Genomic DNA, 18,206 nt, shown 5'->3' with positions numbered 1-18,206 from the left:
TTTTCCAGGTGGTCTAGGGAAAGGGAGGTCTCAAAGTCACTAACTTTGGTGGTCAAGAGTAGCACCTCTTTTTTGGTATTTTACAGTTGGGGAGGTGGTAATTAGTTAAGAGTTTGTTCCTGTTAAATTTAGTGTGTCCTAATTCTTTTACCATTAAACAAATTGCAATGGCGCCTTTAGATACCTCATTACATTTGAGGTAATTACAACATTTACAAAAAAATACAGTAATATCCTCATCAAACTACCATCAACTATACCGTTGTATCATAGTTATAGAGCAGTAAAGTCTTTAGAATAATGTTAACCACAGTGCCACTCACCATGGCAGCAGCAGTGCTCCTATCACAGTCCACCCTAAGGGCTCTTTCATACGAGGGTTGTTTTGACGGTGAGTAAGTGTGTCAAAAAAGTGCATTCAAAAGAACCAATGGTTTTCTATCTTTTGACGGCACAGCGCCGGTGGCTCCCATTGACTCTTATGGCACCAGGAGTGGGCAGAGGTGAGGGAGGGGGAGCAGCGTACTCGCTAATAGCATCCACAGACCTATGAAGCTCTGGGCAAGAAACTCAGGGCACATAACATAGGTGCCTGGGCCTGACAACTTAACTGGTATTACTCCTCATTATTTAGCAATATTTTAATAACCATGGTATCATTATATTATCACATCATTTGCTATTAGAATTAGTAACATATTTGTGATTATTTTCCAGGTTTTGACCTCATAAAATGTGAAGATCCAGGAATACCAAATTATGGCTATAAGATACGTGATGAAGGCCACTTTGCTGATACAACTATTATGTATAGTTGCAATCCTGGATATACAATGCATGGGAGCAGTATTTTGACATGTTTAAGTGGTGATCGAAGAGTGTGGAATAAGCCTCTGCCAACATGCACTGGTAACATTTCATAGACACATGCTTTCTTTTCCTTTTTTAAAGGTCTGCAAATAGATTATAATAAAATGCATTTCATTTGTAAGGGTGGCTCCACATGAGCGTGAGCTTGTGCGCACATAGGTGCGTACATATGTGCGCAACCCTGTATGTGCAAAAACACGTGTGTATGCAAGTGCACGCATTGCCTTCAAAGGAAGGCAATGGTCTGCCAGCACCCCTTAGTTTTTTTCAGGGAAGAGCTTTAAATATAAGCTTTTCCCTGAACATCAACCATTTTAGTGTAAAAAAAAATTATATATATAATATACTTACTTGTCTGCCGCTGCCTTGTCCCACGCGGGGATGAAGAACACATCTGCCACATGCAGCAGATGTTTTCTTCATCCCCACGGTGAATAAAGAATTCCCTAACGCAGCTGTCACAGATGACAGCTGCGGTAGAGGATCCAGCTGCTGGCACCCCGTAATTGTTTTTCAGAGAAAGGGCTTTAAAGATAAGCCCTTCCCTGAAAAACAAGCTGAAGTAGTGTAAAAAAAAAACAAAAAACACATACTCACCTTTCTTCGGCTGCTGGGGCTCAGCCGCATCTTGTCTGTGTTGTCCCCGACTCTGCACTGGAGTTCTTTGAGCAGGCAGGGAATTAAAATACCTGCCTGCTAAAAGAGCTGCTTTTGATTGGCTGAGGCACTCAGACAATTACAGGTAGCTCTGGCCTGTCATTCATTCAGCGAGAACTGCTTGTGATTGGCTGAGCGCCTCAGCCAATTAGAAACAGCTCTTTCAACAGGCGGGCATTTTAATTCCCTGCCTGTTTGAAGAACTTCATTGCAGAGCTGGGGACAGTGCAGACAGGACGCAATAGGGACAGCTGCAATAGGGAATTCTTTATTCACCGCGGGGATGAAGAAAACATCTGCCGCATAGCCGCGGGGGACACGGCAGCGGCGGACAGGTAAATAATTGATAACTTTTAAAAGATTTCAAAATATTTACAACATGAACTTTGAAAAGCATTTCAGAGGCTAGTGGTCTTACCTTATGGTAAGGAAACCACTATAAGGTTAGACCGCTAGCATCTGCATGTCATAACTCAGACACAGCTCCATACATTCTCCCTTTCACAGTGACCACATGTCTATTTAACTTTTTCCTTGTACAGCATTCTACTTCATCTGGTCATGCAGTTTTCTAGCCTACTAGGCTCATCATTTGATCTAATTTCAGCATAGTCGGATTTATTTATGTATCTATTTAAGCCCATAATGCCTGGGAGATGATCTAGGCTCTCTTTAAACAAAGTATTCAGCCCTTAAAGATTATGTCTCTGTTTTAATGCAGCAATATTCTGCTTTTTAAGTTTATTTATCCATATATCCTCCTTTCCTCTACTGTCTTCTATGTATACATCTATATCTTGATGGTTTTAATTTAATTATTTCCTAATTCATTCTGCTTCTTTCCTTTATGCATGATACCCTTTATACTTTGATGTTTACAGTCATGTGCTTGATAAAGGAATGTGTATAGCTCCGAAATGCATTGCATTATCTCACTTTCGCCTTTTGGCTTGTTTTTGGTCAATTAATTGTACTAAATTCTACACAAAATCTATTGAAAATTATTTCCTCTACCTTTTCTCCTTTTATATGACGTTCAACTATAATTTACACGGGGTTTGTTATAGGAGTGTTCACCCCTCAGTGATATACCACTACTTATTATATGGTGTGTTGGTACCTTGAACGCAGGAGTTTTTTCTTCTTCCTTTATACCTAACTTATCCACGGAATGCTACAAACTGTAACACATGCGCTGTATGTGCGCCGACTGGTGCATGCGCAAATGCTTGTGTTGAATCTGGCTACAAGCGAGATACATGATATGAGCATGCGCTGAGTTTGCAAACTACCAGTGCGTGCATGAGCATTCATAGCATTACGTGGATGACGCAGGACATAGTAGCAGAGTTGGGTGGGTTTATGCTAAAAACTCTGGCCAGAAGAGATGGTTAAGGTCCGCCGATCAGACTGGAACACAGACATTAGCATGTGGCATGGGAAATTTTAAAAGGCGTTTTCCTGTATGGAAACAACTGTGAATTAATAGTTTGCTGCTATAGTCAGCTTAGCAGGGTTGAAAGTGCTGACAGGTTCCCTTTAACCAAATACTGTATGCATGACGGTCATATTTTCCAGTGACATCTTAGATTGTGCAAGATATTGCATTCATTTCTATTAGTAATAATTCATTAAATGACTCTGACATTTACATATGAGATTCCCCTTTAGCTGTGGATAGATAGACATAACAGAAATTATTGAAATTAATAAATAGTGGCTGATTTCTGACATGTATTCTATATATGTAGCTGAATGTGGTGGTCGGATTTATGCTGCAGCATCCGGACGCATTCTGTCTCCGGGTTATCCAGCACCTTATGAAAATAATTTACACTGCACTTGGACTCTTGAAGCAGATCCTGGGAAGACAATTAGGTAAGACATATATAGTAGTTTGTTCAAACTGCATATTATATGGTGTATGACATTTTAATGCTATAAAATTGGCTGCTACCAAAATTTACCTAAAATATAATTATAATCATTAGCACAATATTTATGGCTTTTTTTTAGAACATACACATATTGGAACAAATAGTAGCACATTAATGCTGTATTTGCTTCCTTCAGGGTAAGGCCACATGTATCCAATCTGTTATTGATTTTACAAATTGGAAAATCTGCAGCAAATCCATAGAAAATCCCTAGCACCAAATGATGCAGTTTTTGTTGCAAAATAGAGTGGAGAAATGCTGCAGATTTCACCCTTAGGCCTCAGTCAAATGGGCGCATCGGCACCCCTACACCGGCGCCGATGCGCCCGTGTGACTGACACCAGCAGACGGACGTACCTGAAGACAGCCGTCTCTCTGCAGCGCCGGGAGGAAGAACATGTGACCGGCTCCATGGCCGGTCATGTGTTCTATGATCAGCGCTGGAGAGAAACGGCCATCTTCAGGTACGTCCGTCTGCTGGTGTCAGTCACACGGGCGCATCGGCGCTGGTGGACGGGTGCCGATGTGCCCATGTGACTGAGCCCTTAGACTAAGTGAAAATCCACAGCAAACAGTGGACATACTTCGGATTTGAAATTTTCAAGGAAATTTTGCTACATTTACTCCACCTGTGAATATACCCCAAGAAGTCCTGCTTTCTCCTTTCAAAACTGTAAGAGAGAGAATATAGATATTAATATTATTATTCTCGTATGACCTATGAGCAAAGTACCAAAGAACTACAATATGTTAGTGAGCTTTCAAGAATTCCAATAAAGGCTTGAGAAAAATAGATAGATAGATAGATAGATAGATAGATAGATAGATAGATAGATAGATAATGGGATAGATAGATAGATAGATAGATAGATAGATAGATAGATAGATAGATAGATAGATATGGGATAGATAGATAGATAGATAGATAGATAGATAGATAGATAGATAGATAGATAGATGTGAGATAGATGATAGATATGAGATAGGTAGATAGATAGATGAAATAGATAGATAGATAGATAGATAGATAGATGAAATAGATAGATAGATAGATAGATAGATAGATAGATAGATAGATAGATAGATAGATAGATAGATAGATATGATATAGATAGATAAAAAGATCTTGATATAATAACAAATTAGAAACTTTATATAAATAATAATTTTGAAGTACTGTAAATCTTACTTTGTTGAGTTTAGTAAATACTAAATACTTGCTGGTCAGCTTGCCTGTCCCTATATTTTAAGGCCAACTCTTTCTCTAATGTGTGTATGTGCTGTATCTTTGCTCTCTTGCATGTTTCAATTGAACATTATATTTCGAGTGACAGCTCAATACATATTTTATTATTTGTAACTAAACATTATATACATTGTCTGATCTTTTTTTTCCTTTGGCAGCCTTCACTTTATAGTTTTTGACACTGAAGTTGCGCATGATATCCTTAAGGTATGGGATGGACCTGTAGACAGCGATGTTCTTCTAAAAGAGTGGAGCGGTTCTTCTCTCCCTGAGGACATTCACAGCACATTCAACTCCTTGACATTACAATTTGATAGTGATTTTTTCATCAGCAAGTCTGGTTTTTCCATACAATTTTCAAGTGGGTATAACAAGCTGCATTATAAATCTAACATGATTTGGTGCCTACATTGCATGGAAATCTTCTGTATATACATACCCCTGAGTGTTTTCATCTCCATGAAGCACACAAATGCATATAAATTTTCTTTTCAAATGAACTCATGTTCTAAACAACACTTCGAGCTTGACATTAATTTACTATGCAATGCTGAGAATACATATTCATAACTTACTGTCAAAAGTAACTTTTTTTTGGAACCCGAGTTTCATTTGTACACGTGTTTCCCTTCAATTCCTGCTTTCAATTATATCATCTGTGTCGTGGTTCCATTCATGGGTTATTAAGGGATCATTGTCATTCCAATTCAGCACAGCATGTAGAAAATGAAGATACAAACTGACTTGTGCAATTATATTAATTGTAATCAAGCTACATATTTTTCATTACAGCCTAATTACTATTTAATCAAGCATAAAATCACAGACTAAAGCTTAGTTTAAAAAGTGACCCTTATTTTGTATAAATCACATGTATTAAATGTGCCGTGTTGCTGAACTGTCAACAGACACATGTATTACTTATAAAATGTTAGTTTATTCTTATTATTAGGGCTCACTCACACGGGTGTATGTGTCCTGCGTATTACATGCATAATTTTTACGCGCGTAAAATACGCAGTACATGCATATTTACTGTGTATGCTGAATCCCCGTAGCCTATATTTGTGCATATTACATGCATAAGTATTCCTGCACACGGGTGATTTTGTGCGCGTTTTTGCATGTGCAAAATCGTTTGCGCAAATTTCCGACAATACAATCCATTGATTTCAATGGATTTCCTCACATTGAGTATTTCTGTGCCTGCATTGCCATTGGGGGAAAAATATATGACATGCTATATTTTTGTGTGCTCTTACGCTTCCAATGCTCAGTAGGAGTCTACGGGGTTGGACATTTGTGCAGCTTGTCTGCACTAAATTGCGCATAACTGCATGATTTTGCTATGTGAGGCCTCGGTCAGACGAGTGTATTTTTTAGCGCATGAATAGGTACACGAAAAAAGCGGATCTATTAGAACCAATGCTTGCCAATTAAAGCGTTCACATGTCCGATTTTTACAGGAGCTAAATAATCGCACAACGCTTAAAAAGTGGAGCATCGCATGGAAACACTTTTTTTATGCAATGCAGCTTTGACGGTAGGAAATCCTACTGTCAAAGCCCTTAAATAAGGCATAGCTGCAGAAAAAAATAAAAACAAATAATACATCACCTAGAAGTGCTGTCAGGCTCCAGCACATCTTCTCCCTGCATCCTCCGCATTGTTCTTCATTTCTTCTGGCCGGGGATTGAAAACTCCCTGCCTCCTGGAAGTGCTGCCTCTGATTGGCTGAGTGCTGTGACCAATCACAGCTATTCATATGGGAATCTGTAATGCCGAGAATTCAGTCATCAGAGGTCTGACAAAACTTAAACTAATCAAATTGGCGGCAGCACCCGAATCAATAAAAGCTTGACCGGACCGAGTAAAATTCCGGAAGCCAATCTGACAAGACACCAACAACTTAGGGAGTACCTGTGATCCTAGGCGATCCTCCCAAAGATCGCCTAGGATCTGAAGTTTTCCGCCGGTTCAGACTGATGTTGTAGACGCTTCTGAGGACAGGTCGCTACACGATGTCTGGCTTTCCCACAATAGAGGCAGAGGCGATGAGTCATCCGGAACCGTCGCCATTCCTTGAGACCTAGTTGATCCACTTCCATAGGCTCGGCACCAGAAGTTGGCATGGGAGAAGTGGGAGCGGGTCTGCCGGATTCCCTAGCCTTACGGGCCTGATGTTCCTCTTTTCTAGATCTCAGCCTCCTGTCAGCTTTGACCACCAATTCCATCGCATCATTGAGTGTCATGGGAGTGGGATGAGAAATGAGTAGATCCTTTACAGCGTCAGAAAGACCCAAAAAAAGCACATCTTTAAGGGCGCTATCGTTTCAAGAGGTGTCACCTGCATACAGTCTAAATTTAGACCAATAGTCCTCTACCCACTGCTTTCCCTAACGTAGAGACATGAGATGGGATGCCGCCAACTCTGCATGGTCCGGCTCATCAAAAATACATCCAAGTTCCTGAAAAAACAAATCAACTGGCTGCAGGCAAGCCGAACTCTTGGGTAAGGAGTAGGCCCATGTCTGGGGGGGACCCCGAAGTAAGGACATAATCAATCCAACTTTCTGGGATTCTAAATTGGAGGAGCGGGGCCGCATCCGAAAATACAATCTACATGCCTGCTGAAAAGCAAAAAACGTGCTCCTCTCCTCTTAAAATACCTCAGGAAGCGGACACTTGGGCTCAGGAATAGAAGGGGCGGTAGAAACATGCACTAACTCGCGCTGCTCCTGGGCCACCATATGACCAACCAAACAGGTCTTGGATCACGACCACTAAATCCTGCAACTGAATTGCGAAGGTACTCATGACCTCCATTGGAGAGCAATTTTAAGGGCCAGTTATTATGTTACGGTATACTACCCTTGATACGCCAGCCCGGGTGCCCTAGATATCACCCACAACCCCTGTACTTGCCTACTTGCCTCCACTCCTGGCTAACCCCAGGCGGGCAAGTGGGCGGCGGTCCCTACTCTCACTAGGGACCAAAAAAGGGACGCTGGCGTACCTGGATTGAAAGGGTAGAATACCGACAGAAAAGGCAGATGTAAATAACCAACACGAACAATACTAAGCAGAACTGAGGCAGATGGAAAAACCTGGAGGATAATAGCAAAGCATAGCAGACAAGATGACAGAAGCAGGAGACCAACAGAGGCAGACTAGCTAGCACACTGAGGGAAAACCAATAACTGGCAGTGATTGTGAGTCTCTGCCCGACCTTTAAACAAAATCCTCCATCCAGGAGTTGAGAGAGGGAGACAGCCAACTCCCAACAGAACATAATAAAAGGGAGCTCGTGCATGGCAGCTGCACTCACAGGTGCACGCGCCAGGCGTCTCGCGCCACCAGCACCACGCCACCCACGGTGGCCAGGCACCCGTGCCCCCGGCAGCCGGACCACAAGCCGGGGGGACGTGCCCCGACCGCGGGACCCCACACCCTGCCGCCCTGGGAGGACCAGCAACCGCTGCCTGGTAACACCTCTGCTGTGGGGCTCCACTCAAATTGCATTTCAATATCCACTTGTTACTCACAAGTCAGTTTTTTAACACAGTACCTGCAAGAAAGCATGTGGGGATGAGTCATCAGCATGGTAGCTGACTAGCACTGTTTCCACCAGAGGTTAAAAAACACAGTGTACAGAGAGGGTCCTTGTACAACTTATCCCCTCTGTCTATAGCTTCAGCTCTGTTCCTTTTCCTCAGAGCTCATGACAGTAATTCCCTTCACAGAGTGGGCTGGCACAAAAAACAGCATTGCACAAATGGCAGGGTGGGTGAAGACTCCAGGGGCTCTTTCTCATGGCTTTTCACTGAGTTGACAGGCTGCACTCCTCTCTCACTCCATGTCCCAAAAACTGAACTTTGACTGTCTGGCTCCTCCCATATGCCTAGGGATTACCTTACAAAGTTGATATAATTTGGTTTTGCAAAAAACTAATGCAACTCTACAAAATTTGCTGAGGGCCTGCTTGATAACCAAAATCACATCTCATCTGTACAATGTAACACTTATATCTTTGCATAGTCTGAGTTTATGCAAGGTTTTGCAAATATAAGACAGTGCAATGCACAGTACAAAGAATGTATTTTATTATATATGTGAAAAATATGCTTTATGTAACCACATAACAACTTTGCACTTGGTTGTAACAAGAACTTTCGTTCTTGGACACTACACAATAGCTTAACAAAGCTTGACAGCTCCAAAATATATGGAGCAAGGAGCCTGTATGCCCACATTTTCTCCAACAAGAACTGTCCGAATCAGGAAAATATGTAGTATGCCTATCTAGCATTCGATACCATCTGGTAAGCAATTTGTAGTAGGCTTCTATTAGGGAGCTAAGAGAAGATATATTTACCCAATCAAGTGCTTAGAGCCATTGGGTCAAGGGAAAGTTTTTATTCAAGTCTCTCTCCCAATTCAATAAGTGAGCTTTTTTGGAGTCTCCCATATCTCCCGACAAAATGTTATTAATTGTTCATATATTTGATTGAGTCTTATTTGTATTAGCAAAGAGTACCAAGTATAGCTTGAGTGGGATCATGGTTCCCATTTATGTAGGGTTTTTAGGAAAGAGTAAGTTTGGATACATTTAAAGAAGTCTTCGGACTGAATTGTATATTCTGTTGCAAAAATTGAGAAAGTTTTGGCTGTACCCTCTATCATAAGGTCTGAGATAAAAAAGATATCTTTCATCTTCCACTCCCCAATGCATAAATCTGGAATAAAGTGTTCAAGGGATTCTAGCGGAATTTTAATGTACACCTTTTTTGTACTATGTAAATCTTTCTGAAAATAGATGTTCCAGAATTGTATTTAAGCCATTATAGGAGGGGACAAATCCTGACATTTAGGAAGCATAGATTTGTATTTTCATTAGCCAAAGTATAAGCTAGTAAAAGGGACTTCATGGATCCATTATTATTTAAGTAGCATTCTATGAAGGGCCAGCTAGAATTTGAAGAGTTAGGTCCCCAATTTTTTAGTTGATTTAGAATCACTAGCATGATAATATGACTAGAGGTTTGGTACACCCCTACCACCTTGATTATGGTGTAGTAAGTGATTCTAGGTCTTTTTTTATTCCAGATAAAATGTATTAGATATTTTTGGAATTTGGTTATGAACAAGTTGCACTGCGTAATAAATTGGTGCTATACAAATAAAGATTATTATTATGATAACATTTGGAAATAGTGAGAAAGTAATAACATTTTTGGAAGAATTAACATTTTACTGAGAACAATATGACCCATCCAGCTAGGTTCATGTTTGGAAAGATGTGACAGATGTGACAGATGCAGCAAAGGAGTTCTCCATCCCCATGGGGAATAAAGAATTCCCTACCGCAGCTGTCACAGATGACAGCTGCAGTAGAGGATCCAAATTCTTTGGAATTTTATATAATTTATTCTGCTGCGATCTTCAAAGTCCTCCACTTTGCTTTTAATAGTATCAACTTCATCAACTAAACAGTAGTGGGCATCGGGCAACAGACTCAGTGTTGTGTTTGGAGCCACAAGTGGAGAAGAACTCTGTCAGCCTCTTGAAATGTGACCTAGCGGCTTTGTGGCTAGTCATTCCCAGTCCCGTCAGTCAGGAAGGTGGGTCAGAATGAGTATGGAGCATGCGGTTTCGCTGAAATAGAGCTTGTAGCGGAGGGTAATGTGCAGAGCTCACACAAATGCCACCATCCTGGTCAGCACTCAGGTCACGTCCTCCATCTTAGGGGTTTTTAATTACATAATTTATATAAGCAGCACATCATAGCTGCATACATTATATTTCTTTTTGCTCATTATATTCTAGAGGATTTTTCATGTATTTTTATCATTAACCTTCCAATGTCAGTGAATCAGGGGTTACACCAACAGGACCATTTAAATTTGTTATGCATTTATATCAGAAATAATATTATTCTGTGAATAGTATTTACTGTTAGACTATTTCATTTCAATTATGCTTATTGGTAACACTTATTTTTAAGCATTGTGTAAAATTATTTTGTTTTCCTTTGATAGAGAATTCTCTCAAGTAAAAAAGAATTACTAAAAACATGATATTTTTTATTATGTTAATGTTTTCATAATTTTTATAGGTCCCTAGCTTACCATACCTTAAGAGAAGTCCAAACAGTTTTGTAAAATATAAATTTTAGTTCTGATATTCAGCCATGTATGTATTCCTCTCCATCTAAATATTTGTATATTTTATAGTGTCAGTAAAAAAAAGGACCTTATTAATCAAATCTAAGGCCAATTTTCAGATGAGCATATTTTTGCTTCGCATCAGATCCAAATTGAGGGGACCATAATACGGAGCTATTGCAAATCTAAAGGGCTATTCACATGGCCGTTTTCTTTATAGTCATTTTTCGAAAATGCAGCATGATCTATTTTTTGCATATTTAATCTTTTCTGTTGAGTAAATACATTTTTTTTCCCCCATAAAAAAATAATAAAACTACAAATGCAAATACAGATTTATTAAAGTTGATGACATACTGATGTAATGTCTTTTGAAACACATCCATATTACGGATCTGTAATACGAATGTGTTCTTATATGTTTATTTGAAACCGGCCAAAAGGTGATTTCACATGTTGTGAAAATCTACCCCAAAGTCCATATGTCTTAAGCCCTTAGTGACCGTCCTATAGGCTTTTTACATCCTGACTGGCTGGGCTTTAATCCTTAGGGCTGTAAAAACACACTCGATCTGAGGATTAAATCGATGGGGCTTGTGGACGTGACAACTCCCTGCCGTCGGAGGTAGCTGACAACCTGGAGCTGTCATGAGGGGGCCGCGGTGAGCATAAAAGTGTAAAAAAAATAAAATAAAGCTAAAGATTCAGCTCTCCTCATGGATCAGATCCATGATGGGAGCTGAAAGTACTCAACTTCACCCTCCACGAGGTCCTGCGACATTTTGGTCCTTTCAGCAGCCAATATCGCCTTTTGCGCATACTAAGAAGGGCCCTCAGTCTGGGAAATTTAAAATCTCTCTGCTCCGGACTAACATGAGTAGCCAAGAGCAAAGAGATAACACCGGGGACTGCTTTATGCAGTTCCTCGTCACAGGATCACCGTTATCCAATGGATATTGGGGATCATGTAAAATTTTTTAAAAAGTGTAAAAAAAAGAAAAAAAAGTTTAAAAAGTTTGTTTCATCCCCCCTCACAAATCATATCCATGAGGGGAGATGAAACTACATACCTAAGGCCCCCGGATTTATCCATTGACCTTACCCTGGCTTTTGCGCATGCACCCATCGCCAAAATGGCGGACACATGTGCAAAAGCCATGGATTGCTGGGGTAATTTAAAATCTCCATGCTCCTGGCTACCAAACATAGCCGAGAGCCTGGAGATTTCACGTGGAGCCTGAGTAAAGTTGTGTAACTAAAGTTTCCAAAATCTGAATGTTTTTCATTTAAATGTATCGATTTCTTTATCCTGCTAGAATATTGGGGATATATAATATTTGTTTTAGACACAGTGATATTTTTCTAATAAAATATATGATAGAGGGTTTCACAATACAGATTATATAAAAGAAAGCATCAGAAAGGTCTGAATTGAAAATGTCATTGATTTTTCTTTAGTTCTATCAAGATACATTCATACTGGAGGTCATACTGTATATTGACTTTGCAATGTAGCTCAGTAACTTGTAACATCAATTACTTATTTGTATTGGCTGTAAGTGAGCACAGTAGTTTTTCTTAAAATTGCAGAGAAAAGGCATTATCACCAAAGATGAGAATAAGGTCACCTGGGAATAAACACTGTGTTGTGTCTAATCAAAACAAATTAGTGCACACCTAAAACATTGCTAATATCCCTGCAGAACAATATTTCCGCTTGAATTGGGGTTACAAGCTCACACGATTTATATATTCAAAGCACTGTAGCTAATATCATCTTAGCATGCAAATAGCCCTTTAATTCATCAGATGTAAATTAATTTCGATATCAACGCTTATTATCCAGTTAATGCACTGTTTAATAAGCATAGCAAGAAAGTGACACATTTGTTTTTTAATGCTAAAATAACAGAAAAACAGATATCAAGATCTTTGAAATACATTACAGTGATGTGTACCATAGCCAAATACCCAATAAGGGAATTGGTTGATGACTGTCTTGTCCAACACAATTTTATTGTAAAGTGATGCTAGTAGGGATTTAGATAAAATGACTCTGTGGGAAGTCCCACCCATTCAATCTGCTCATAGATAAGCATGTATCAAAACCTAGATGCCTCTATGTGTCACAGAGGTGCCACTCTGTACCACATAGAATATCATAGCACTAGACTGCAACTGCACTGCTTATCTAAAATGTGCCCTGCAAACATGCATTCCTGGTCCTTGCAGAGGCCAACTGCTAACTCTTGCCTGACATACTCTCTCTCCATGCTGAACATACAACTACATGCCACATAATTTCTGCACCTCAATGCAGCAAATGGTCCCACACATGCAAAGAAAAAATTGTGTCAGCATCCCCTTGTCTGTCGCACTCTAGATGCCCTCTCCTTCTCTCCATAGAATTCGTTGGGCAGTGACCGTCAGTGAGCTGATGCTAGGTTCACATCTGTATTTTTGCTTTTTTGTTCCATCAATAGGAAGAGAAAAGTGAAAATAATGGCAGCAGTGAATCAATCACATGACAGGCACCAATGGTTTACCAGTGGACCTGATGAATATAATGAGGACCATGGAGCTTCTGTCATTGTGTCTAACATGTTCATGGAAAAAAATAGCACTGAATGATGCTTAATTCTTCTGCATTTAGGCCACTTTCTCGTGGCCAAGAAAATCGTGTGAGATTTGTGCACTGCAAGAGGCACAAATTTCAAATGCATATGAACCCCATTCTTTTGAATGGAGTCATATACTTTAGTGATTTGTGGGGTACTGGTACAAATTGTGGCATGCTCTATCTTTGCGTGTTCCTCAGAACACATGCATGAGGAAAACACATCGCACGGCGTGCCATGTGAGGTCTCCCACTGAAAACAATGGGAAATATTTGCCGATCTTCCAACACGGCTTAAAGCCGTGTCAGAGAATTACAACTTTACTGATATCATGGGGGGCATTTTAAACAAGGAAACACCTTGCATTCCCATGTAAAAAGCATGCTGGCGAGCATGTTAACAGGCTGAGAAACTCACACTCTCTTGACCCTTTTCCCATGCCTACAGCCCCCACCCCACCTCTCCTTACAAATACTGTAAATGGTGAAGTAAAGACTAGAATCACAAATGCCGTTTTTGAATCAGCTTTTCAAGCGAAAGCCAGAGATTAATCCAAAAAGAAGAAAAATTCTAAAAGAAGGATTTGTACCTCATCTTTCTTCTGCACTTTTGTGTTTGGCTCAAAATAGTGCATCACAAAATGCCAAAGGAGGTCCTTCACACATAATATGTATTCAGCATTGTTAAGTGCTTGTTAAAAACAACAAGAAATCTGCAATCGTGGTCATCGTCCATGAGTGTAAAATCGGAAAGGTGAGAGAAAAAATGTATAAAGACATAACTCACGGAAAAAGAAGACAGCAATGCACCATCTGATAAACTGCAGGGCAGACTCTATCACCATTAGACCCTGGTAGTATGCAAAAAGCCAGATTGCAATACGAGCAGGTTAAATGTTCAATGCTGACTAGTATACAGCCACCCAGCTCAACCCAGCCCATATTGGGGGAGAGGTGACTGCTAACAAACATAGGCTGTACATGTGAACTGATACCAAGGATGTCAGCCACAGATAAGTGTGCCACAGCGTTCAGGATTACAACCCCTACTGGCTAAGCAGTGGATTGCCCTGTATCGCCAGTGTGCCACACTAGTGTGACATCCCGGGCTCGCTTAACATCTGTAGCAACTGCATATAAATGCGGGTGTTAGTCTGTATCTTGTCCAAGACATAAAAGCTGATGGGCTACGACAAGGCCCCCATGCTTCCGTCAGAACCTATGCTAGCTCACTATTAACTAAATTAAAATCACAGAGTTGAGAGAAAAAATGTACAAAGACATAACTTACAGAAAAAGAAGCCAAAAATGCACCTTCTGATAAACTGCAGGGCGGCTCAATCAACATTAGACCCTGGGAGAATGCAAAAAGCCAGATTGCAATATGAGCAAGCTAAATACTCAGTGCCGGCTAGTATACAGCCACCCAGCTCAACCCAGCTCAGATTGGGGGAGGGGTGACTGCCATGGATGTGAGTGGTTTGGCACAGCTAACAACTGCTGGCTCCTGAGTTTACTCCATACGCTGCATGGTCATCAAGGCTAAAGAGAATAAGATATGTTTCCTGTGAATTACATAGGTCTGTAGGTTAATGTACTAAGACATCTTACTTTAGGATGCTTTCCAACATATCAGATTTCTTTTCACACCAAAAAAAAACCTGCAACAAAAGACATCTGCAGCAAATCCTCATCAAAATCCGTTTCAAAATCCGCACCATTTGCTATAAATTTTCTTCTGGATTTTGCTGTGGATCCATAGCAGATTTTAGCCCTTCAATTTAAGGCTGCGGACTCAAGTCAAAATTTACAACAAATGCTGCAGATCTTAATGTGGATTTTGAAGTGGATTTTTTCTACTATGTGTGAACAGACCCTTAGGAATTTACTACAATTAACAATACATTCGGACCTGAAGAGTTAGCTCAGATTCACATGAGTGTAAGCATATTTCTGCGCATTTTTGAAGAATGGGCATTGCATATTTGTATGTACATCATTGTATTTTACTGTACTTTTTGTGCGCACAAGTCATGCACATTTGGTCTTGCAAAAAACACACACCAGTTCTCTCAGCCATTGAAATAGCCAATAGTTTCATGAGTTCAAAATGTTCTCTTTTTTTTGGCAAATGCGCAGGAAAGTAGAGCATGCTGCGTATTTTTTTGAGCAACTGAATTGTGCATGCCAAATATGTGCATGTAAGCAAACCCATTAAAATCAGTAGGTTATATTTTCTGCGTATTGTACACGCAAATTTATCGTGTGCTAATACACATGCAAATACGTTTGTGTAAATCTGGCCTTGGGTGGCTTCACATACAGCATTTTTTGAAAAACACACTTGCAGTTTTGATGCAGTATACTGAGCCAAAGCCAGAAGTGGATTAAAAAAGAATGAGAACTATAAAGTAAGGACTTATACTGGATCCATTCTGGCTTATAAAACTGCATGGAAAACTGCAAGCTTGTTTTTCAAAAAATGCTGTGTGTGAAGCCACCCTTAGGATTAATTCAAATCTGGCAAAAGGAAAATACTTGGAAAGCTGCATATATAGAGCAGCACAATTAGGTCAATTTTACACCACTTGAAAGCTAGCTTTTTTGCTCAGCAAGTTTTCCATTAATACTAGATGCATGTGAGCACAAAATGATGTTGTTTCCTTTTTCCAGTTGATCCAGTTTTTTGTACAGAAATAAATGGCAAAACAATGGTGTAAATGGAGACTTTCACTTACTTTTAATTGGTGCACTACACCATGCTCATGCAAATGATAGAATACAAAAAATCTCTGCAATGCGATATGGAAGTAAAGTTGTGCATACCCATTTATTTATTTACCTATTTATTTTAAACAAATGTTTTTATTGTTTTTAAACCAAAACTGTGCTGGGCTTCTGAGTAGTGTTGAACGAACTGAACCAGTAGAGCACCGTTTCGCGCTAAAAGACTAGTTCACCTGGTTTGATTTGCTCAACACCAGTCCTGAACACTGGTGTATAACAATGTTTACAAGCCATACAGGGGCGCAGCTACAGACCCATGGGCCTCGGTGCAAGTGTCAGCTTGGGTCCCCCTACTCCCAAGCCTCACACTCTCCCCACTACCCCCAGGTACCAGCCATGGTTCACCACAAAAAAATACATACACACATTATGTATACTGTACTCAGACAGCATATATATAAGAAAATCATTATAACAAGATGACTTAGACACAGCAGCTCAGTTCTAGTAACCTCTATATCATGCAGTCATTATTTAATAGTGATTACATTGCACTTACCTCTAGTGATCAAAAGTAACATTTTCTCTGATTAGTGCCATCCACTTTCTGTTTTCTTTTCCATTTGGCCATAAAGAATTATTAAAGCTAGAACGCATCTCTGCACACTTTCCTCAGCCTGCTGCTACTGAAATGCCTATCACAGTGTCTCTCATAGTAATAGTGCTCCCACTTGTGTCCCTGTATCGTAATAAAGCCTCCCTTTGCCCCTATAGAGTAATAGAGCCCAACCTGTGCCTCTATATAGTAATGGAGACCCCATGTATAGTAAAATCATTCCCTGTACACCTGTATAGTAATAGAGCCCCCTGTGCCCATTTAGAGTAACAGCCCCCCCTGTGCCCCTTAATTGCAATAGAACCCTCTTGTGCCCCTTTATAGCTATAGAGCGGCATGTGCCCCTGTAAAGTGGAGTAATAGAGCCCCATCCAGTCACACGGTATGAACATTAAAACCCCCTGCTCCATCACACAGCAGCCTTGTGCTCATTCTGCCTGGTATGCGGCCAGAACTTGAATGATTCATCCTTCTTCTCCTATTCACTAGGTTCTGCTAAGCACCAGGCATCAGGAGGAGCTGATCTATGCTCTGGCTGCATAACATGCAGCATGAGTGCAGTGCTGCTGTGTGATGGAGTAGTAAGTCTCACTGTTCATACCACTAGGCTAGGACAAGGGGCATGGGGGTGGGGTGGAGGGGGAACAAGCCCAGCAATCCTCGCAGCGAGTGGGCCTATGGCTTTACTAGCTTTGGGGCACAATTGCAACTGTGACCCCTGCGACTCATATTGCTATGAAGTTAAACTGTCACCAAAGCTGTGTTCCAGAAATAATGTGCTACTACACGTGCCTTCAAATATATACTTAGCTGCCATATGTGCTCCCAAATATATACTATGCAGAACAGATGCCAAGTTAATTCAAAACCCAGAGCAAAACACAAAAGTACACAAAGCGTAACACTACTCCCAAATAACTGAATACCCCAGACCAGGCTCAAAAATAAACTCAGGCGCCTGACCAAACCCCAAAATTAACTCAGACTATAAACAGATAAACAGCAGGACAAGATTCATTTAATACTTATTTGATACATTTCTAATAATGATTGATTCTAAATATCTAGTGAAATAACTATTTGACTCTGTTCATACCTGCGTTGTCCCTTTTTTTTCTAGGGTTTCCATTACTTTTATAACAAGTATAGGATATTCTGCAGAATTATTCTTGCTATCAAAAATACCAGAACTTCAACTGAAACCTGAAGGACTCCTTTATAAATCATAGTACTGTACATTTTAAAGGTTTTATTGTTTAGGCAAAAGGCATGTTTATATTTATAAGTTTGACATTCAGAGTTCTGGAAAATTTTAGAACCATCAAAACATTGCAATGAAATATAATGAAAATAAATAAAATAAAGTAAGAAA

General features: G+C 40.1%; 1 protein-coding gene across 1 annotated transcript in view; it reads left to right on the top strand.

Annotated features, from left to right (window-relative positions):
• Positions 1-18,206, top strand: part of CSMD1 (CUB and Sushi multiple domains 1) — a 1,401,348-nt gene that overhangs the window by 1,026,343 nt on the left and 356,799 nt on the right. Inside the window, exons 24-26 of the mRNA XM_066607269.1 lie at positions 718-909; positions 3,279-3,405; positions 4,869-5,071. Coding sequence (XP_066463366.1) covers positions 718-909; positions 3,279-3,405; positions 4,869-5,071 — 522 coding nt within the window. The remainder of the gene's footprint in view (positions 1-717; positions 910-3,278; positions 3,406-4,868; positions 5,072-18,206) is intronic.

Source organism: Eleutherodactylus coqui, chromosome 1 (assembly GCF_035609145.1).
Source record: "Eleutherodactylus coqui strain aEleCoq1 chromosome 1, aEleCoq1.hap1, whole genome shotgun sequence".
Lineage (NCBI taxonomy): Eukaryota > Metazoa > Chordata > Amphibia > Anura > Eleutherodactylidae > Eleutherodactylus > Eleutherodactylus coqui.
The sequence above is the reverse complement of the archived record's forward strand: the minus strand, read 5'-3'. Positions and strand labels throughout refer to the sequence as shown.